This window comes from Xyrauchen texanus, chromosome 34 (assembly GCF_025860055.1).
Source record: "Xyrauchen texanus isolate HMW12.3.18 chromosome 34, RBS_HiC_50CHRs, whole genome shotgun sequence".
NCBI lineage: Eukaryota > Metazoa > Chordata > Actinopteri > Cypriniformes > Catostomidae > Xyrauchen > Xyrauchen texanus.
In genome coordinates this window covers 18,499,543-18,522,088 of record NC_068309.1, presented here as the reverse complement: position 1 = coordinate 18,522,088, position 22,546 = coordinate 18,499,543, and the positions used below count along the sequence as shown (strand labels likewise).

Below are 22,546 nucleotides of genomic sequence, written 5' to 3'. Positions count from 1 at the left end.
CCTCTTCTCAGTTTGCTTTTTATCTGTGAGGCATCACATTATTGCAGGACAAATGTTAAGTTATAGCATAATGCTTCCCGAAGAACTCAAGTACCCTCAATTACACTGATTTTTATATTTTTGTACTCTCTATTTGATATTTTTATACTTTTATATCTTACAAATAATTTAAATTGCTATCAAAATTATGCTTGTTTTATTATTGACCTATGATTTTTAAAGACTTTGTGTTAAGCCAAGGGTTTTCAAACATTTTGATGCTAAGGACTTCCAAATTTGATGTGTGAGGGAACCCTGTATAAGAAATGTACTAAACGTGATAATATAAAGACTTCTTGTTTGTAAAATTTCATTAATGGCTTTCATGTTGTCATTTTACCAAAGCCATAAGAAATTATTAAATTATTGTATGGAAAATATTTACTTCTTATGAAGTTAACAGTGTATCTTTCTTATGTTGGTATGACATACGCTTATGATGGTAGATGTTTAAACCAGAAAGAGAACATTTTTAATTCAATTCAATACAAAAAATTTATATTTTATTTTAAATTTGTATGTTTATTGTAAAAGTTTACAATAAAACAATACATTTGATTTCAAAGCAGCTTCAAAGAGAATAGTGAATTACAACCCGTATTTATTACAAATAAGAATATTTTAATTATACTATATATGCCAATTTATTTTTATTTCTGTTTTTATTTCTTGCAATGGCTGTCAATACAATAAAATAATCTTGATTAATCTAATGATTTCAGAATGAAAGTTTGTACACTTTTTTTCTCTTAATTTTTTGTGGACCCCCTAGCCCCCCATGCGGACCCCAGTTTAAAACCCCTGTTTTAAGCCACTGAAACAGAGTTATTGTAACAAACCAGCTTCAAACTGTGAATAATGATATCCTTTTCAGAGATAGCTTATAGTGCAGCAGTTAAATGTACAACTATAATGATGTGAAGATGATTTTAGATGATTTTTGAGTGTCAAAAAGATGAGGACAATGAGATGCACAAATATAAACATTGAATTATGTACACATGCACTGTGTGGTGAAAATACATTTAATTGTCTAAATCTTTTATTCATATTCACATGCTTCTATCTGTTAAATTAGAAAACAGCACCTGGTACATTCGACAGATGCATGTTGCAATGAAACATGCAAAATTATTCTCTTGTTATAATGTGTGGCCTTGTGGTATTTGTTCAGTCTGAATTTGTCATCCGTGAGGTAAGCAGCATATTCCTTTCCTACTCCATAAACCTATTTCTTGAAGCCATTTTTGATTTAAATATGATGAAACAACAAACCTCTAATTCTTCTCACCAGCAACGTTTTACAGGCATATGCAAAAGTTTAGGCACCCCTGACAATTTCCATGATTTTCATATATAAATAATTGGGTGTTTGGATCAGCAATTTCATTTTGATCTATCAAATAACTGAAGGACACAGTAATATTTCAGTAGTGAAATGAGGTTCATTGGATGAACAGAAAATGTGCAAAATGCATCAAAACGAAATTAGACAGGTGCATAAATTTGGGCTTACTAAACTGTAAGAAACTACTGAAACTAGTGAAAATATTAGATCATACTGGCTAAATATTTAATTTCAAGAATAAATTAAAGAGCTGCAAAAAATCTGATAAAACGTACACTTCCTTTTGCCAGTTGATAGCTGTTTTTGAAGTCACAAAATTGGTGATACAGTGCAGATGCATGCTTGATACTTAGGGTAGAAAAGGAAAGAGAATGTGATGAATTTAGAAGACAAACGGTGCATTGTTTAAAAAAATAAAGAAACAAAGAACTGTAGTCCGTGTAGACTTTCGACTAGAAATGTAAAACTACTTTAAATTTATTTGAATCTATTTTTGATCACATAGCCTTTTTCTTAATTACCGTAAAGCCGTGTTCTGTTCTGCCCTGTTTTTATGTGCATGTGACCACATGCTTTTGTTTTGTATACTTTTTTTGTATATATATATATATATATATATATATATATATATATATATATATATCAGGAAGACTTGCAGACTTGAGTGAGATTTAAGATGACATTTATTTGATGAATATAAAACAGAAATTAATGTCTCTCTTTGGCGTAGGCCCCGTCTGGCGGTCCGAAGAAGTTGTACTTGGAACCGTCATATCCTGCTGGAGATAGGATGCAGGGGGCGTGGAGCCTACCCCCCGTGCAGCACGGGACACAACTGGTGGTGGTGGGGTGGTGGAGGTTGCCGTGTTAGCACACTGAAACAGCAATGTGGTTGATTGTGAGCAGACTTATAAAGCAATGGCTTCCATGTGATTGGCTGGGAATTACCCAGCTAATGGTGCGATGATGTACAGCTGCTAGTCTTCCCGCTAGAACTACGCTGTGCTTATATGTAAAGGGAAGTTCACCCAAAAATGCAGGATTTCTGCAGAACACAAATTTAGATTTTTGAAGAATGCTGTATCTCAGCTCTGTACAGTAGGTCCACACAATGCAAGTGAATGGTGGCCTGAAATTTGAAGCTAAAGAAAGCTTGTAAATGTAGCATAAAAGCAATTCATAGGACTCCAGTGGTTAAATCCATATCTTCAGAAGCAATATGATAGGTGTGGTGAGAAACAAATCAATATTTAAGTCCTTTTTTACTATCAATCTCCACTTTCACCTTCATAGTCTTTTTTTGTTTTTGGCGATTTTCATTTTTCGGGCATATCACCACCTACTGTGCAGGGAGGAGAATTTATGATTAAAAAGGAGTTAAATATTGATCTGTTTCTCATCTAGAGTCGTATGTATTATTTTTATGCTGCCTTATGGGGGCCCTGGGTAGCTCAGTGTTAAAGACTCCTGCCGGGTTTCCTAAGCAACAAAATTGGGTCGGTTGCTAGGGAGGGTAGAGTCACATGGGGTAACCTCCTCATGATCGCTATAATGTGGGGCGCATGGTGAGTTGTGCGTGGATGCCATGGTGGATGGCGTGAAGACTCAACTTGCTCAAAAAGCCACGTGATAAGATTGACATCCCAAACACAGAAGCAACTGAGATTCGTCCTCCGCCACCCAGATTGAGGTGAGTCACTACGCCACCATGAGGACTTAGAGCACAAAAAAATATGCTGTATTAATGTGGTATTTGGTGCTGCAAAGTTCTGGCCACCATTCATTTGAATTGTATGGACCCACAGAGCTGAGACATTCTACTAAATATCTTTGTTTGTGTTCTGCAGAAGAAAGACAGAAAGTCATTCACGTCTGGGATGGGATGATGGTGCGTTAATGATGTGAGAATTTTCATTTTTTGGGTGAACTATCCCTTTTAAGATTCTGCTTGTCCTGTAATCAGTTTATTCTCTTTCTGTCTTTATTTTCTCTCTACTACATGATTTGGTCTTGGCCTGGACTGTATTTCATGGCCCAGGGCCTGTCTAATGTTTTGAACTTGTTTGTTTTCTGTTGGATTATAAAGAATGTATTGCCTTCTTGTCTGAACTTTAGTCATCATGAACAGGAAGATTACATTCATATCCACAAACCTTTGACCATTTGAAGATTAATGTGATTACGTATTGTTGCCCTACTTTACATTTACAGGAATTCTCTGGGCTGGCAGAGAAATTAAACATATTTTGAGTTATGCCTCAAATACAATCACACTTGATATAATATCTTTGCCAATCTTATTTCGCACTTGGAGAGTAATTGTAAGTGCCTAAATTTCATGGAATAAAACAATTACACATAATCATTTAGCTGACGCTTTAACCAAACAGACTTACAAATGAGGAACATAACAAGCATTTTGTCATTCAAAAGTCAACAGTATTATACTGCCAAATTCCAAGAGTAGCTAGAGTAGTATAGAAGTTAGCACAGAGGAAAGAAACCTAAAGATAAAACATAAACCTAAAAACTTTTTAAACGTTCCAGTATGACTAATATTTTGCTGATATGTAATTTAACATACACTACAGTTTGCTCACTCCAAAACATGCTTCAGGCTATCAGAATTTACTTATGAGCTTGTCATAAAACTTTTATTACACCTGTCCTGTGGTTTACACTATTGGTTAGATGCTGTGCCTAAGATCCATTCCCTGTTGTAATCTGTGTTAGACTCTGCTCAGACTAAATTGATCATTGAAGAGGTAAGTTTCATATTTTTACCCCACTCTAAAACTGTCTGTGATTGCACTTCTACTCTTTTCCTTAGCCCTTTCCCTCCCTTCTTTCTCTTATATTTTAAGTAGGGTGTTATTTAGTCATACTGGAACATTTAAAAAGTTTTTAGGTTTATTTTTTGTCTTTAGGTTTAATCATGTGGGCAGAGGATGACTTATATCCAGGTGTACCAAGTCTCCAAAGTAATGCAGAGCCTATAAATGGTAATGTATACCTAATGTATCACGGGACCTCTCAAACTGTGGCGCAACAGATCAAGTCCCGTGGCTTTTTTCCATCTGAAGGTGGCATGCTTGGACGTGGTGTCTACCTCAGCCGAGATCTCAACAAGGCCAGCAGATATCCTCTTAATCGTCCACATGATAGAGTTGTTATTAGAGTGAAGGTCAATGTAGGGAAAGTGATAAAGATCAACTATCAAGGTCATCCATTGCAGAAAACCTGGCATGATTATGGTTATGACACTGCCTGGTGCCCTCCAAACTGTGGCATGGTGTCAAGTGGTCTTGAAGAAGACTGTGTTTGGGATCCGAAACGAATTACTCTTATTGATGAAATTCCACCCTGTCTTCAAAGCACAGAAGATCCAGTTGAGTATAAAATCTACACAATGTTCTATGGCACAACAAAGGAGGATGCAGAAAAAATTAAAACCATTGGTTTTCGTCAATCTGGTGGCATATTTGGACAAGGTGTCTATCTCAGCCGAGATCTAGACAAAGCCAGCACAAAGATCAATCATGATGTTCCCATTCAACAGAGAAGTGTTCTGAAAGTGAAGGTTAATTTTGGGAAAGTAATAAAGATTGACAATCAAGGTCACCCAATGAAAGAAAACTGGCATGATCGTGGGTATGACACTGCCTGGTGCCCCATAAAACTTGGCATTGCGCCAAGTGGACTTGACTGTGTTTGTGATCCGAGACGAATCGCAGTCATTGATGTAATTCGTCCAAAGTAAAGAGTCTGTGGTGTTTGTTTTGAGCAACAAAACAAAATTATTTCACATTTCCTAGTATCTGTAACTCAAAAAATGCAAATTTCTGCTTCAGTTTCAAGTGAGAACCTCACTGTGTGCGCACGGTAGTCAAATGCTCTCAACTCACAGTACAAATGCTTGTATTCATGTCGTTGTAATGTTTGTTATTCTAAACAGATGTGTAAACTTCCTGGCTGAACTAGCAGTTGTAAGTCAAAGCACCTTAATGTGCTTTATTGCATTATCTCCAAAATCTTCATTGGCACAACAATTATTTCTTGGATATTTTACAGTGTGAACAATATATTTTTTACCCCTCAGGTTTTTATTTGGAACATAAAACTTAATCTTGGTTTACTGTGTACTGTAGTATAAGATATTTGATACTTGATATAAGCTTATTAAGATATTTCCTATATCCATGAAGTAAATATGAATCTATATAGCTATTTAAAAATGGGCAAAAGCAGGAATAAAAGTTAACTGGTTTCCATGAGCAAGTCAATGGAATATCAACGGAATTTTGTTATGAGTGGAATATATTAGCGGAAGCTTGTTTTTTAAAGCTGTCCATGGGAAGTGTTGGGTGTAATGTATTTCTAAGTAATTCATTACTGTAATTAAATGACTTTTAATTGAAAAGTAAAGTAAGGGATTACTCTTAATTTTTCAGTAAATTAATTAGTTACTTCTGATGTAAGTTTGTTAAATACTGTATAGACTATATGTGAATTTAAAATCGAAATTTAATGTCTAATGTTAAAATGTATAATGTAAAATATCTTCTAATTAAATGCAGCCCCATAAAGTCTTTGGCCATTTCATGAATAATTTATTTGATTTTATATGATTTATTAGAAAGAATTAAAAGAACAATTTCATGTCTATCCTTGTATTTTTCCTCTGGTCGAGGTGGTTAAGGGTTTTAGAAAGTAATTAATAATAAGTAATGTAATTACTTTTCAGACAGAGTAATTGGTACAGTAATCTAAGGACACTGTAGAAGATGTAATTAGTAGTTAGTAATTAATTACTTTTTTTAGTGTCTTACCCAACACTGTCTGCAGGTTACTGTCTCACACTAGACCTCATTTAGTATCTGTCAGGTTATAATTATTATTTTCATGATGTTTTCTGACCTGCCACATGTATGACATTTTAAGTAACGAGTATATACTGTTTGTCATGAGATAAAAATATACTTCGTAGATTGAGCTAACTGAACATTCAGCCTACTGTATTGAAAATGGGGAAAAGAATATTGGGAATTTATTGAAAATTGTGGAGTGTTATACATACAATATCATATAAAATTAGAAAATTTCATTTCACTAAGCAATTGCTATACACCCTTCATTTTAAAAGTTGGTTCACGTAATTAATAATTAGAATAGCCTACATTTTTAATGGGAATTTGTGTCCGATTACTCTCTGCTCAGACTGAATTTCTCAGAGATTAAGCAACAGACCGTACACTGACCCCAACTCAACTACACTTATCTATGTGAAATGTTATTGTTCATTACCCTGACACTTTTGATCTTTTATGTTGAGACTCCATCTGTCACAGCTGTGTACAAAGTTTCTGACTAGGTGGAGCATTTACAGGAAATCACTCCTTTACGGCAGAAACTAAACTTTAAATATATTGGAATTTTAGTTTGAAAGGAAACTGTGCTGTTGATAGTCCTTGTCATTTCAATTTTATTGGAAAATTTTATTTAAAGAATACTTATTAAAATAATATAAAAACAATAAAACAACAAGAAAATTTGGGATTAATGAGCATTTCGCAGGTCACATTACTTAGAAGTCAATGTACTGTTTTTCATTACACAAACACACATACTTCATTATATACAGAGGTTACTCATAAAATATTAAACAGAACATGAAACAGAGATAAATGCCGTCCTTGCTTGTTTTCATGAAAGCTTGACAAATGTCATTAGAACATAGAAACAAATCACACCATATTTACTTCAGAATGATCAATAAACTGGTTTTAGAGAAATATTAGTAAGACTCTCTTTGTTTTGGATGCTGGAGAACTTTAAAAGGCAGCCACAGTTTAATCAGATCTACAAACTAGTTTTTTTGAAGATAAACTGAAAGTCAATTTAATACCTTCCGCGGACACACCCTGAACAGTACGCCGTTTATAAACTAGATTTCAGGAAGTCTGCATTCAGAGTTAGGAGCAACATCAGAGGTAAGCTTAATTTGTTATTTCTATAAAGCCTACCAACCTTGTAACAACCAATTATATTTGTATACTGTTGACATATATTTAATTTAAACTTTTTATCTCTCTCTCTCTTCTTGTGATCTGGTAACCAGAGTTTTCACAATAATTTGAGGATATTGAGATTATTTGTGTTTTGTCCAGGTACAGACATGTGGGCTGAAGATGACTTGTGTCCAGCTGTTCCATCATGCCTTGATAGTTACATAGCACCAATTGAAGGAAAAGTATACAGGATGTATCATGGCACATCCAGGGAGGCTGCTGTGCACATCAAGGTTAATGGCTTTAAACGGTCTTCTGTAGGGATGCTTGGGTCTGGTGTCTACCTCAGTAGAGATCTACAGAAGGCCTCCAAATACCCCCTAGATCTACCTGAGAACCAGAGAGTGGTTCTGAGAGTGAAGGTCAATGTTGGGAAAGTGATAAAGATCAACTATCAAGGTCATCCATTGCAGAAAACCTGGCATGATTATGGTTATGACACTGCCTGGTGCCCTCCAAACTGTGGCATGGTGTCAAGTGGTCTTGAAGAAGACTGTGTTTGGGATCCGAAACGAATTACTCTTATTGATGAAATTCCACCCTGTCTTCAAAGCACAGAAGATCCAGTTGAGTATAAAATCTACACAATGTTCTATGGCACAACAAAGAAGGATGCAGAAAAAATTAAAGAATTTGGTTTTCGTCAATCTGGTGGCATACTTAGACAAGGTGTCTATCTCAGCCGACATCTAGACAAAGCCAGCACAAAGATCAATCGTGATGTTCCCATTCAACAGAGAAGTGTTCTGAAAGTGAAGGTTAATTTTGGGAAAGTAATAAAGATTGACAATCAAGGTCACCCAATGAAAGAAAACCGTCAGGATCGTGGGTATGACACTGCCTGGTGCCCCATAAAATTTGGCATTGCGCTAAGTGGACTTGACCGTGTTTGGAATCCGAGACGAATCGCAGTCATTGATGTAATTCGTCCAAAGTAAAGAGTCTGTGGTGTTTGTTTTGAGCAACAAAAAATGATATTTTATTCAGAATTGTACAGTCAATGCTGGCAATGTCCTACAATATTTTCATAGGCTGAAGCTGGACAGAAATGTTGGTCTAACATGTATTTGCGTGTAGATTCAAAGTATTTCACATTTCCTAGTATTTGTAACTCAAAAAATTTACATTTCTGCTTCAGTTTCAAGTGAGAACCTCACTGTGTGCGCACGGTAGTCAAATGCTCTCAACTCACAGTACAAATGTTTGTATTCATGTCATTGTAATGTTTGTTATTCTAAACAGATGTGTAAACTTCCTGGCTGAACTAGCAGTTGTAAGTCAAAGCACCTTAATTTGCTTTATTGTATTGAGTTATCTCCAAAATCTTCATTGGCACAACAATTATTTCTTGGATATTTTACAGTGTGAACAATATATTTTTTACCCCTCAGGTTTTTATTTGGAACATAAAACTTAATCTTGGTTTACTGTGTACTGTAGTATAAGATATTTGATACTTGATATAAGCTTATTAAGATATTTCATATATCCATGAAGTAAATATGAATCTATATAGCTATTTAAAAATGGGCAAAAGCAGGAATAAAAGTTAACTGGTTTCCATGAGCAAGTCAATGGAATATCAACGGAATTTTGTTATGAGTGGAATATATTAGCGAAGCTTGTTTTTTAAAGCTGTCCACAGGAAGTGATGGGTGTAATGTATTTCTAAGTAATTCATTACTGTAATTAAATTACTTTTAATTGAAAAGTAAAGTAAGGGATTACTCTTAATTTTTCAGTAAATTAATTAGTTACTTCTGATGTAATTTTGTTAAATACTGTATAGACTATATGTGAATTTAAAATCAAAATTTAACATCTAATGTTAAAATGTATAATGTAAAATATCTTCTAATTAAATGCAGCCCCATAAAGTCTTTGGCCATTTCATGAATAATTTATTTGATTTTATATGATTTATTAGAAAGAATTAAAAGAACAATTTCATGTCTATCCTTGTATTTTTCCCCTGGTCGAGGTGGTTAAGGGTTTTAGAAAGTAATTAATAATAAGTAATGTAATTACTTTTCAGACAGAGTAATTGGTACAGTAATCTAAGGACACTGTAGAAGATGTAATTAGTAGTTAGTAATTAATTACTTTTTTTTAGTGTCTTACCCAACACTGTCTGCAGGTTACTGTCTCACACTAGACCTCATTTAGTATCTGTCAGGTTATAATTATTATTTTCATGATGTTTTCTGACCTGCCACATGTATGACATTTTAAGTAACGAGTATATACTGTTTGTCATGAGATAAAAATATACTTCATAGATTGAGCTAACTGAACATTCAACCTACTGTATTGAACATGGGGAAAAGAATATTGGGAATTTATTGATAATTGTGGAGTGTTATACATACAATATCATATAAAATTAGAAAATTTCATTTCACTAAGCAATTGCTATACTCCCTCCATTTTAAAAGTTGTTTCACATAATTAATAATTAGAATAGCCTACATTTTTAATGGGAATTTGTGTCCGATTACTCTCTGCTCAGACTGAATTTCTCAGAGATTAAGCAACAGACCGTACTCTGACCCCAAATCAACTACACTTATCTATGTGAAATGTTATTGTTCATTACCCTGACACTTTTGATCTTTTATGTTGAGACTCCATCTGTCACAGCTGTGTACAAAGTTTCTGACTAGGTGGAGCATTTACAGGAAATCACTCCTTTACGGCAGAAACTAAACTTTAAATATATTGGAATTTTAGTTTGAAAGGAAACTGTGCTGTTGATAGTCCTTCTTGTCATTTCAATTTTATTGGAAAATTTAATTTAAAGAATACTTATTAAAATAATATAAAAACAGTAAAACAACAAGAAAAATTGGGATTAATAAGCATTTACTTGAGGTCACATTACTTAGAAGTCAATGTACTGTTTTTCATTACACAAACACACATACTTCATTATATACAGAGGTTACTCATAAAATATTAAACAGAACATGAAACAGAGATAAATGCCGTCCTTGCTTGTTTTCATAGAAACTAAGAACATAGAAACTAATCACACCATATTTACTTCAGAATGATCAATAAACTGGTTTTAGAGAAACATTAGTAAGACTCTCTTTGTTTTGGATGCTGGAGAACTTTAAAAGGCAGCCACAGTTTAATCAGATCTACAAACTACTTTTTTTGAAGAGAAACTGAAAGTCAATGAAATACCTTCCGTGGACACACCCTGAACAGTACGCCGTTTATAAACTAGATTTCAGGAAGTCTGCATTCAGAGTTAGGAGCAACATCAGAGGTAAGCTTAATTTGTTATTTCTATAAAGCCTACCAACCTTGTAACAACCAATTATATTTGTATACTGTTGACATATATTTAATTTAAACTTTTTATCTCTCTCTCTCTCTCTTCTTGTGATCTGGTAACCAGAGTTTTCACAATAATTTGAGGATATTTAGATTATTTGTGTTTTGTCCAGGTACAGACATGTGGGCTGAAGATGACTTGTGTCCAGCTGTTCCATCATGCCTTGATAGTTACATAGCACCAATTGAAGGAAAAGTATACAGGATGTATCATGGCACATCCAGGGAGGCTGCTGTGCACATCAAGGTTAATGGCTTTAAACGGTCTTCTGTAGGGATGCTTGGGTCTGGTGTCTACCTCAGTAGAGATCTACAGAAGGCCTCCAAATACCCCTAGATCTACCTGAGAACCAGAGAGTGGTTCTGAGAGTGAAGGTCAATGTTGGGAAAGTGATAAAGATCAACTATCAAGGTCATCCATTGCAGAAAACCTGGCATGATTATGGTTATGACACTGCCTGGTGCCCTCCAAACTGTGGCATGGTGAAAAGTGGTCTTGAAGAAGACTGTGTTTGGGATCCGAAACGAATTACTCTTATTGATGAAATTCCACCCTGTCTTCAAAGCACAGAAGATCCAGTTGAGTATAAAATCTACACAATGTTCTATGGCACAACAAAGAAGGATGCAGAAAAAATTAAAGAATTTGGTTTTCGTCAATCTGGTGGCATACTTAGACAAGGTGTCTATCTCAGCCGACATCTAGACAAAGCCAGCACAAAGATCAATCGTGATGTTCCCATTCAACAGAGAAGTGTTCTGAAAGTGAAGGTTAATTTTGGGAAAGTAATAAAGATTGACAATCAAGGTCACCCAATGAAAGAAAACCGTCAGGATCGTGGGTATGACACTGCCTGGTGCCCCATAAAATTTGGCATTGCACTAAGTGGACTTGACTGTGTTTGGAATCCGAGACGAATCGCAGTCATTGATGTAATTCGTCCAAAGTAAAGAGTCTGTGGTGTTTGTTTTGAGCAACAAAAAATGATATTTTATTCAGAATTGTACAGTCAATGCTGGCAATGTCCTACAATATTTTCATAGGCTGAAGCTGGACAGAAATGTTGGTCTAACATGTATTTGCGTGTAGATTCAAAGTATTTCACATTTCCTAGTATTTGTAACTCAAAAAATTTACATTTCTGCTTCAGTTTCAAGTGAGAACCTCACTGTGTGCGCACGGTAGTCAAATGCTCTCAACTCACAGTACAAAGGCTTGTATTCATGTCGTTGTAATGTTTGTTATTCTAAACAGATGTGTAAACTTCCTGGCTGAACTAGCAGTTGTAAGTCAAAGCACCTTAATTTGCTTTATTGTATTGAGTTATCTCCAAAATCTTCATTGGCACAACAATTATTTCTTGGATATTTTACAGTGTGAACAATATATTTTTTACCCCTCAGGTTTTTATTTGGAACATAAAACTTAATCTTGGTTTACTGTGTACTGTAGTGTAAGATATTTGATACTTGATATAAGCTTATTAAGATATTTCATATATCCATGAAGTAAATATGAATCTATATAGCTATTTAAAAATGGGCAAAAGCAGGAATAAAAGTTAACTGGTTTCCATGAGCAAGTCAATGGAATATCAACGGAATTTTGTTATGAGTGGAATATATTAGCGGAAGCTTGTTTTTTAAAGCTGTCCACAGGAAGTGATGGGTGTAATGTATTTCTAAGTAATTCATTACTGTAATTAAATTACTTTTAATTGAAAAGTAAAGTAAGGGATTACTCTTAATTTTTCAGTAAATTAATTAGTTACTTCTGATGTAATTTTGTTAAATACTGTATAGACTATATGTGAATTTAAAATCAAAATTTAACATCTAATGTTAAAATGTATAATGTAAAATATCTTCTAATTAAATGCAGCCCCAGAAAGTCTTTGGCCATTTCATGAATAATTTATTTGATTTTATATGATTTATTAGAAAGAATTAAAAGAACAATTTCATGTCTATCCTTGTATTTTTCCCTGGTCGAGGTGGTTAAGGGTTTTAGAAAGTAATTAATAATAAGTAATGTAATTACTTTTCAGACAGAGTAATTGGTACAGTAATCTAAGGACACTGTAGAAGATGTAATTAGTAGTTAGTAATTAATTACTTTTTTTTAGTGTCTTACCCAACACTGTCTGCAGGTTACTGTCTCACACTAGACCTCATTTAGTATCTGTCAGGTTATAATTATTATTTTCATGATGTTTTCTGACCTGCCACATGTATGACATTTTAAGTAACGAGTATATACTGTTTGTCATGAGATAAAAATATACTTCATAGATTGAGCTAACTGAACATTCAACCTACTGTATTGAACATGGGGAAAAGAATATTGGGAATTTATTGATAATTGTGGAGTGTTATACATACAATATCGTATAAAATTAGAAAATTTCATTTCACTAAGCAATTGCTATACTCCCTCCATTTTAAAATTTGGTTCACGTAATTAATAATTAGAATAGCCTACATTTTTAATGGGAATTTGTGTCCGATTACTCTCTGCTCAGACTGAATTTCTCAGAGATTAAGCAACAGACCGTACTCTGACCCCAAATCAACTACACTTATCTATGTGAAATGTTATTGTTCATTACCCTGACACTTTTGATCTTTTATGTTGAGACTCCATCTGTCACAGCTGTGTACAAAGTTTCTGACTAGGTGGAGCATTTACAGGAAATCACTCCTTTACGGCAGAAACAAAACTTTAAATATATTGGAATTTTAGTTTGAAAGGAAACTGTGCTGTTGATAGTCCTTCTTGTCATTTCAATTTTATTGGAAAATTTAATTTAAAGAATACTTATTAAAATAATATAAAAACAGTAAAACAACAAGAAAAATTGGGATTAATAAGCATTTCGCAGGTCACATTACTTAGAAGTCAATGTACTGTTTTTCATTACACAAACACACATACTTCATTATATACAGAGGTTACTCATAAAATATTAAACAGAACATGAAACAGAGATAAATGCCGTCCTTGCTTGTTTTCATAGAAACTAAGAACATAGAAACTAATCACACCATATTTACTTCAGAATGATCAATAAACTGGTTTTAGAGAAATATTAGTAAGACTCTCTTTGTTTTTGGATGCTGGAGAACTTTAAAAGGCAGCCACAGTTTAATCAGATCTACAAACTACTTTTTTTGAAGATAAACTGAAAGTCAATGTAATACCTTCCGTGGACACACCCTGAACAGTACGCCGTTTATAAACTAGATTTCAGGAAGTCTGCATTCAGAGTTAGGAGCAACATCAGAGGTAAGCTTAATTTGTTATTTCTATAAAGCCTACCAACCTTGTAACAACCAATTATATTTGTATACTGTTGACATATATTTAATTTAAACTTTTTATCTCTCTCTCTCTCTCTTCTTGTGATCTGGTAACCAGAGTTTTCGCAATAATTTGAGGATATTGAGATTATTTGTGTTTTGTCCAGGTACAGACATGTGGGCTGAAGATGACTTGTGTCCAGCTGTTCCACCATGCCTTGATAGTTACATAGCACCAATTGAAGGAAAAGTATACAGGATGTATCATGGCACATCCAGGGAGGCTGCTGTGCACATCAAGGTTAATGGCTTTAAACGGTCTTCTGTAGGGATGCTTGGGTCTGGTGTCTACCTCAGTAGAGATCTAAAGAAGGCCTCCAAATACCCCCTAGATCTACCTGAGAACCAGAGAGTGGTTCTGAGAGTGAAGGTCAATGTTGGGAAAGTGATAAAGATCAACTATCAAGGTCATCCATTGCAGAAAACCTGGCATGATTATGGTTATGACACTGCCTGGTGCCCTCCAAACTGTGGCATGGTGAAAAGTGGTCTTGAAGAAGACTGTGTTTGGGATCCGAAACGAATTACTCTTATTGATGAAATTCCACCCTGTCTTCAAAGCACAGAAGATCCAGTTGAGTATAAAATCTACACAATGTTCTATGGCACAACAAAGAAGGATGCAGAAAAAATTAAAGAATTTGGTTTTCGTCAATCCGGTGGCATACTTAGACAAGGTGTCTATCTCAGCCGACATCTAGACAAAGCCAGCACAAAGATCAATCATGATGTTCCCATTCAACAGAAACGTGTTCTGAAAGTGAAGGTTAATTTTGGGAAAGTAATAAAGATTGACAATCAAGGTCACCCAATGAAAGAAAACTGTCAGGATCGTGGGTATGACACTGCCTGGTGCCCCATAAAATTTGGCATTGCACTAAGCGGACTTGACCGTGTTTGGAATCCGAGACGAATCGCAGTCATTGATGTAATTCGTCCAAAGTAAAGAGTCTGTGGTGTTTGTTTTGAGCAACAAAAAATGATATTTTATTCAGAATTGTACAGTCAATGCTGGCAATGTCCTACAATATTTTCATAGGTTGAAGCTGGACAAAAATGTTGGTCTAACATGCATTTGCGTGTAGATTCAAAGTATTTCACATTTCCTAGTATTTGTAACTCAAAAAATTTACATTTCTGCTTCAGTTTCAAGTGAGAACCTCACTGTGTGCGCACGGTAGTCAAATGCTCTCAACTCACAGTACAAAGGCTTGTATTCATGTCATTGTAATGTTTGTTATTCTAAACAGATGTGTAAACTTCCTGGCTGAACTAGCAGTTGTAAGTCAAAGCACCTTAATATGCTTTATTGTATTGAGTTATCTCCAAAATCTTCATTGTGTAACGGGTGTGGGGAAATCAGGGGAAGGCAGACGGGAGGTTGGATCTAAGTGCGGCTTTATTTACAGCGATAAATGAATAAAAACACAGGAACAAATGAAAAGTCCACAATGGGAAGAAAATCAAACTCAAACACAAAATAACACACAGCTGGTGGGACAGACAGCGAACATCCACGAAGGGCAGGGGTACCCTCGAACGAACAAGGGGAACGGAGAGAGAACAATGAGAGAACATTGGTATGAACAGGAAACGTCAACATTCAACAACGACCGACAAGGGAATGGAGGAACAAACAGGGTTTAAATACACAAGGACACAATAAAGACTAAATGAGACACAGGTGAGAACAATGATGAGTGCAGGCAGTGAGGGAGGCCGGGAATTGTAGTTTTCTACAAGGACAGTGAGACTCGGGGCGGACAACAAGGAAAACATGACATGGAATGTGATCAGTGAAGGGTGAAACAGAAAACACGGGGCCTAAAATCAGAGACAAAAACAATAAAAATGAACAAAGAACCCAGGAGAGAGGGGGTAGCCTTGGGAAGAAATAGACAGACCAAGGGGGAAACAAGGGGCAATTAGGCAGTCCACGGGGGCACAAAGGGCAGACAGGCAGACCAGGGAGGCCGAGAGGGCAGACAGGCAGACCGAGGAGGCCGAGAGGGCAGGCAAGCAGTCTATGGGGGTGTGTGACAGGTTCAGGAGACCTGGGAGGTGGCCATAGGACAGGGACAGGTTTAGGAGGTCTGGGAGGAGGAGTGGCCGCTGAGGGAGCTGGCGGAGCCAAGGAGGACTTCTGAGGCGGAGCCGAGGGAGGCCCGGGAGGCAGAGCCGAGGGAGGCTCAGGAGGCGGGGCTGAGGGAGGCTCTGGAGGCGGGGCTGAGGGAAGCTCTGGAGGCTCAGGAGGCGGAGCTGAGGGAGGCTCTGGAGGCCCAGGAGGCGGAGCTGAGGGAGGCTTTGGAGGCTCAGGAGGCGGAGCTGGGGGAGGTTCTGGAGGCTCAGGAGGCGGAGCCAAGGGAGGCGGAACCATGGAAAGCCCTGGGGCCTCAGGAGGCGGAACCGTGGGAGGCTCAGGGGGCGGAGCCCTAGAAGGCTCTGGAGTCTCTGGGAGCAGAGCCGTAGGAGGCTCGGGAGGCGGAGCCCTAGAAGGCCCTAGAGTCTCTGGGAGCAGAGCCGTAGGAGGCTCGGGAGGCAGAGCCGAAGGAGGCTTGGGGAGAAGAGCCGTGGAAGGCGGAGCCGTGGAAGGCTCGGGAGGCTTGAGAGGCAGAGCCCTGGAAGACTCGATTGACTTGAGGGGTGGAGCCCTGGGAGGCTCGAGAGACTTGAGGGGCGGAGCCCTAGAAGGCTCGAGAGACTTGAGGGGTGGAGCCCTGGGAGGCTCGGGAGGCCGAGCCCTGGGAGGCTCGAGAGGCGGAGCCCTGGGAGGCTCGAGAGGCGGAGCCCTGGGAGGCTCGAGAGGCGGAGCCCTGGAAGACTTGAGTGACTTGAGGGGTGGAGCCTTGGAAGGCTCGAGAGGCTTGAGAGGCGGAGCCCTGGAAGGATCGAGAGGCGGAGCTCTGGAAGACTTGAGTGACTTGAGAGGCGGAGCCCTGGGAGGCTTGGGAGGAGGAGCCCTGGGAGGCTCGGGAGGAGGAGCCCTGGAAGACTCGAGAGGCGGAGCCCTGGGAGGCTTGAGAGACTTGAGAGGCAGAGCCCTGGTAGGCTCGGGAGGAGGAGCCCTGGAAGACTCGGGGGGCGCTGGCTCTGGGATGGTCATGGCTACTGGCGCTGGCTCTTGGACGCCGAGGCTACTGGCGCTGGCTCAGGGATGGCCGAGGCTACCGGCGCTGGCTCAGGGACGGCCGAGGCTACCGGCGCTTTCTCACTGACATCGGGGGCTAATGGCTCTGGCTGGTTGACCGTGGGTGATGCGGGCTCTGGCTCGCTGACCGGGGCTGACGTGGGCGCAGGCTCGCTCACCGTGGCTGACGTGGGAGCAGGCTCGCTCACCGTGGCTGACGGGGGAGCAGGCTCGCTCACCGTGGCTGACGGGGGCGCGGGCTCGCTCACCGTGGCTGACGGGGGCGCGGGCTCGTTCACCGTGGCTGACGGGGGCGCGGGCTCGCTCACAGTGACAGGCGTGGGCTCGCTCACAGTGACAGGCGTGGGCTCGCTCACAGTGACAGGCGTGGGCTCGCTCACAGTGACAGGCGTGGGCGCAGGCTCGCTCACAGTGACAGGCGTGGGCGCAGGCTCGCTCACAGTGACAGGCGTGGGCGCAGGCTCGCTCACAGTGACAGGCGTGGGCGCAGGCTCGCTCACAGTGACAGGCGTGGGCGCAGGCTCGCTCACAGTGACAGGCGTGGGCCCGGAGGCGGAAGCCCGTCTTCTCTTCCTCCTCCGGGCAGACGAAGTTGGCCGCACTGGTTCATGGAAAAGCAATCATGGAAGCATGGGAGTGATCTTGCTGACAGGTGGAGCTGGCGTGACAGGAAGCGCCATGGACGACTGGAGAGTCACCGCAGGGGGAGGAGAGGTTGGGTCCCTTCAGCAACGCCCACGGCAAACGGTGAGCCACAGACCAGTAACGTTGCCTCCATGAAGTCGCGGAGCTTCCAGTAGCACGTTGCCGGTGGCAACCGCTCCTTCAGCCAGTCGCTCAGGTTGTCCCGGAAGAAGACCACAAGGGAGGAGTCAGGAAAGTCTGAAACGTTTGCCAGAACAAGGAAGTCGTGGATGTGGCCTTCTACCGGTCGGTCCCCTTGCTTCAGGCAGAGCAGTTGGTAATTTGAGCGTTGCACCGCTAGATCCATTTGTGTGGTTTGGTCGTTCTGTAACGGGTGTGGGGAAATCAGGGGAAGGCAGACGGGAGGTTGGATCTAAGTGTGGCTTTATTTACAGCGATAAATGAATAAAAACCCAGGAACAAATGAAAAGTCCACAATGGGAAGAAAATCAAACTCAAACACAAAATAACACACAGCTGGTGGGACGGACAGACAGCGAACATCCACGAAGGGCAGGGGTATCCACGAACGAACAAGGGGAACGGAGGAACAAACAGGGTTTAAATACACAAGGACACAATAAAGACTAAACGAGACACAGGTGAGAACAATGATGAGTGCAGGCAGTGAGGGAGGCCGGGAATTGTGGGAATTGTAGTTTTCTACAAGGACAGTGATACTCGGGGCGGACAACAAGGAAAACATGACATGGAATGTGATCAGTGAAGGGTGAAACGGAAAACACGGGGCAGACAACAAGGAATCGTGACACATTGGCACAACAATTATTTCTTGGATATTTTACATCTTTTTTACCCCTCAGGTTTTTATTTGGAACATAAAACTTAATCTTGGTTTACTGTGTACTGTATTATAAATAAGCTTAAGGTATTTGATACTTGATATTAGCTTATTAAGATATTTCATATATCCATGAAGTAAATATGAATCTATATAGCTATTTAAAAATGGGCAAAAGCAGGAATAAAAGTTAACTGGTTTCCATGAGCAAGTCAATGGAATATCAACGGAATTTTGTTATGAGTGGAATATATTAGCGAAAGCTTGTTTTTTAAAGCTGTCCATGGGAAGTGTTGGGTGTAATGTATTTCTAAGTAATTCATTACTGTAATTAAATGACTTTTAATTGAAAAGTAAAGTAAGGGATTACTCTTAATTTTTCAGTAAATTAATTACAGTTACTTCTGATGTAATTTTGTTAAAAACTGTATAGACTATATGTGAATTTAAAATCGAAATTTAATGTCTAATGTTAAAATGTATAATGTAAAATATCTTCTAATTAAATGCAGCCCCAGAAAGTCTTTGGCCATTTCATGAATAATTTATTTGATTTTATATGATTTATTAGAAAGAATTAAAAGAACAATTTCATGTCTATCCTTGTATTTTTCACCTGATCGAGGTGGTTAAGGGTTTTAGAAAGTAATTAATAATAAGTAATGTAATTACTTTTCAGACAGAGTAATTGGTACAGTAATCTAAGGACACTGTAGAAGATGTAATTAGTACTTAGTAGTTAATTACTTTTTTTAGAGTATCTTACCCAACACTGTCTGCAGGTTACTGTCTCACACTAGACCTCATTTAGTATCTGTCAGGTTATAATTATTATTTTCATGATGTTTTCTGACCTGCCACATGTATGACATTTTAAGTAACGAGTATATACTGTTTGTCATGAGATAAAAATATACTTCGTAGATTGAGCTAACTAAACATTCAGCCTACTGAATTGAACATGGGGAAAAGAATATTGGGAATTTATTGATAATTGTGGAGTGTTATACATACAATATCGTATAAAATTAGAAAATTTCATTTCACTAAGCAATTGCTATACACCCTCCATTTTAAAAGTTGTTTCACATAATTAATAATTAGAATAGCCTACATTTTTAATGGGAATTTGTGTCCGATTACTCTCTGCTCAGACTGAATTTCTCAGAGATTAAGCAACAGACCGTACACTGACCCCAACTCAACTACACTTATCTATGTGAAATGTTATTGTTCATTACCCTGACACTTTTGATCTTTTATGTTGAGACTCCATCTGTCACAGCTGTGTACAAAGTTTCTGACTAGGTGGAGCATTTACAGGAAATCACTCCTTTACGGCAGAAACAAAACTTTAAATATATTGGAATTTTAGTTTGAAAGGAAACTGTGCTGTTGATAGTCCTTGTCATTTCAATTTTATTGGAACATTTAATTTAAAGAATACTTATTAAAATAATATAAAAACAGTAAAACAACAAGAAAATTTGGGATTAATGAGCATTTCGCAGGTCACATTACTTAGAAGTCAATGTACTGTTTTTCATTACACAAACACACATACTTCATTATATACAGAGGTTACTCTTAAAATATTAAACAGAACATGAAACAGAGATAAATGCCGTCCTTGCTTGTTTTCATAAAAGCCTGACAAATGTCATTAGAACATAGAAACAAATCACACCATATTTACTTCAGAATGATCAATAAACTGGTTTTAGAGAAACATTAGTAAGACTCTCTTTGTTTTTGGATGCTGGAGAACTTTAAAAGGCAGCCACAGTTTAATCAGATCTACAAACTAGTTTTTTTTGAAGAGAAACTGAAAGTCAATGAAATACCTTCCGTGGACACACCCTGAACAGTACGCCGTTTATAAACTAGATTTCAGGAAGTCTGCATTCAGAGTTAGGAGCAACATCAGAGGTAAGCTTAATTTGTTATTTCTATAAAGCCTACCAACCTTGTAACAACCAATTATATTTGTATACTGTTGACATATATTTAATTTAAACTTTATCTCTCTCTCTCTCTCTTCTTGTGATCTGGTAACCAGAGTTTTCACAATAATTTGAGGATATTGAGATTATTTTGTGATTATTTTGTTTCCAGGTACAGACATGTGGGCTGAAGATGACTTGGGTCCAGCTGTTCCACCATGCCTTGATAGTAGCATAGCACCAATTGAAGGTACAATCTACAAGATGTATCATGGCACATCCAGGGAGGCTGCTGTGCACATCAAGGTCAATGGCTTTAAACGGTCTTCTGTAGGGATGCTTGGGTCTGGTGTCTACCTCAGTAGAGATCTACAGAAGGCCTCCAGATACCCCCTAGATCTACCTGAGAACCAGAGAGTGGTTCTGATAGTGAAGGTCAATGTTGGGAAAGTGATAAAGATCAACTATCAAGGTCATCCACTGCAGAAAACCTGGCATGATTATGGTTATGACACTGCCTGGTGCCCACCAAAATGTGGCATGGTGAAAAGCGGTCTTGAAGAAGACTGTGTGTGGGATCCAACTCGAATCACAGTCATTGATGAAATTTATCCAAAGCAAGGGGCGTGTGGTGTTAGTAATGAACGTTATTAAAGTACCCTTGGAGAGTTCGTCTTTTTCTTGATCATTTTAAACTGTATGTTCTTGTCTTGAAGCTGGAAATAATAATAAATGAAATATTTTTTATGCACAAATCTTTAAATTGTCTTATGTGTTCCTTTTGAAATAAACAAAAATTAAATAAAATAGGCTGACTGTATACCTAAAAGCTGCTTAAATTGTTATAAAATTAAATGGCTCACACGGTAAGCCGGATAAGCAAGATATTTTGCTTACAATAGATAGAAATAGAAATACATAAAACATCTTGCTCTTGCTACATCTGAAAGAATGTAGGATAAAGAAACGTTGTCTTACACAATGAATTAGAACATTAAATATATTGTAGGCTTCACTAATTTAATGATTCTCTCTTATTTCTACTTTCTCTATTAATGAAATTGATATCCTGAACATTTTGATCTTTTTGTTGAAGAAATTTCAGCCAAAATTAGCTACGTAAAAACAATCTTAGGTTTGGACTTGACCAATCCAGCTGGTGGTTTCCAGTCTCAGTCAATAGTCAGTTCCCTCTCGAGAGGTCTCTCCTATTGCGTAAGTAGCTTACGCTATGGCAGTGCTTCTCAAATAGTGGGGCGCGCCCCCCTGAGGGGGCGCGTGTGACCCCGGGGAACATGCTTTTTTTGCAACGAAGAAGAACACACAGCACAGAGCAGGAGATATGAAGTGCAGATAACAAACCCGTGAGACACCATGGAAAAATATTTAACGGGGATGAAAAGAAAGGCGGAGAAAGACGGAGATAATGAGAAAAACGTAAGTCTCCCGAAAGCAAAGACGAGGAAATATGACGAAGCGTATGTAGTGCTTGGCTTCACTGTGACTACGGTGGGAGACGAGGAAAGACCGGTATGTTTACTGTGTCTAAAAATGTTGGCAGCGGACAGCATGAAGCCAAATAAATTAAGGCGTCACTTAAAGACATTACACCCCAATCACGCTGATAAGCCGCTTGAGTTTTTTTCAGCGAAAACATGCCGAATATTGTCAACAATCATCCCGCTTTGTGAATGCTACTTGTGAATGCTAAACCAGCGAGCACTGTTAGCGTCATATAAGGTGGCGTACCAAATTGCTCAGTGCAAAAACCCCCACTCCATAGCAGAGGAGCTGATACTGCCTGCAACATTA

At 38.3% G+C, this 22,546-nt stretch overlaps 2 protein-coding genes and 1 pseudogene across 4 annotated transcripts; 2 read left to right on the top strand and 1 right to left on the bottom strand.

Annotated features, from left to right (window-relative positions):
- The first annotated feature begins 4,138 nt into the window (after positions 1-4,138).
- On the top strand, positions 4,139-8,983 carry LOC127627692 (uncharacterized). 2 transcript variants are annotated; one of them, XM_052104187.1, is made up of 3 exons: positions 4,139-4,152; positions 4,315-5,143; positions 7,535-8,983. In XM_052104187.1, the coding sequence occupies exons 2-3, from the start codon at positions 4,323-4,325 to the stop codon at positions 8,391-8,393; spliced, it is 1,680 nt and encodes a 559-aa protein (XP_051960147.1). In that variant the 5' UTR covers positions 4,139-4,152; positions 4,315-4,322; the 3' UTR covers positions 8,394-8,983. The 2 variants fall into 2 exon arrangements, with proteins under 2 accessions (XP_051960147.1, XP_051960145.1); XM_052104185.1 differs by lacking the exons at positions 4,139-4,152; positions 4,315-5,143 and adding an exon at positions 7,372-7,377 and having other exon boundaries at positions 7,555-8,983.
- LOC127627691 (uncharacterized) lies at positions 7,729-17,463 on the bottom strand. 2 transcript variants are annotated; one of them, XM_052104183.1, is made up of 3 exons: positions 15,318-17,463; positions 11,229-11,962; positions 7,729-7,873 (listed from the first exon to the last, which is right to left on the bottom strand). In XM_052104183.1, the coding sequence occupies exon 1, from the start codon at positions 17,258-17,260 to the stop codon at positions 15,827-15,829; it is 1,434 nt and encodes a 477-aa protein (XP_051960143.1). In that variant the 5' UTR covers positions 17,261-17,463; the 3' UTR covers positions 7,729-7,873; positions 11,229-11,962; positions 15,318-15,826. The 2 variants fall into 2 exon arrangements, with proteins under 2 accessions (XP_051960143.1, XP_051960144.1); XM_052104184.1 differs by lacking the exons at positions 7,729-7,873; positions 11,229-11,962 and adding an exon at positions 8,477-8,607.
- The window catches only part of LOC127627384 (uncharacterized), a 43,865-nt pseudogene continuing 35,591 nt past the window's right edge, over positions 14,273-22,546 (top strand).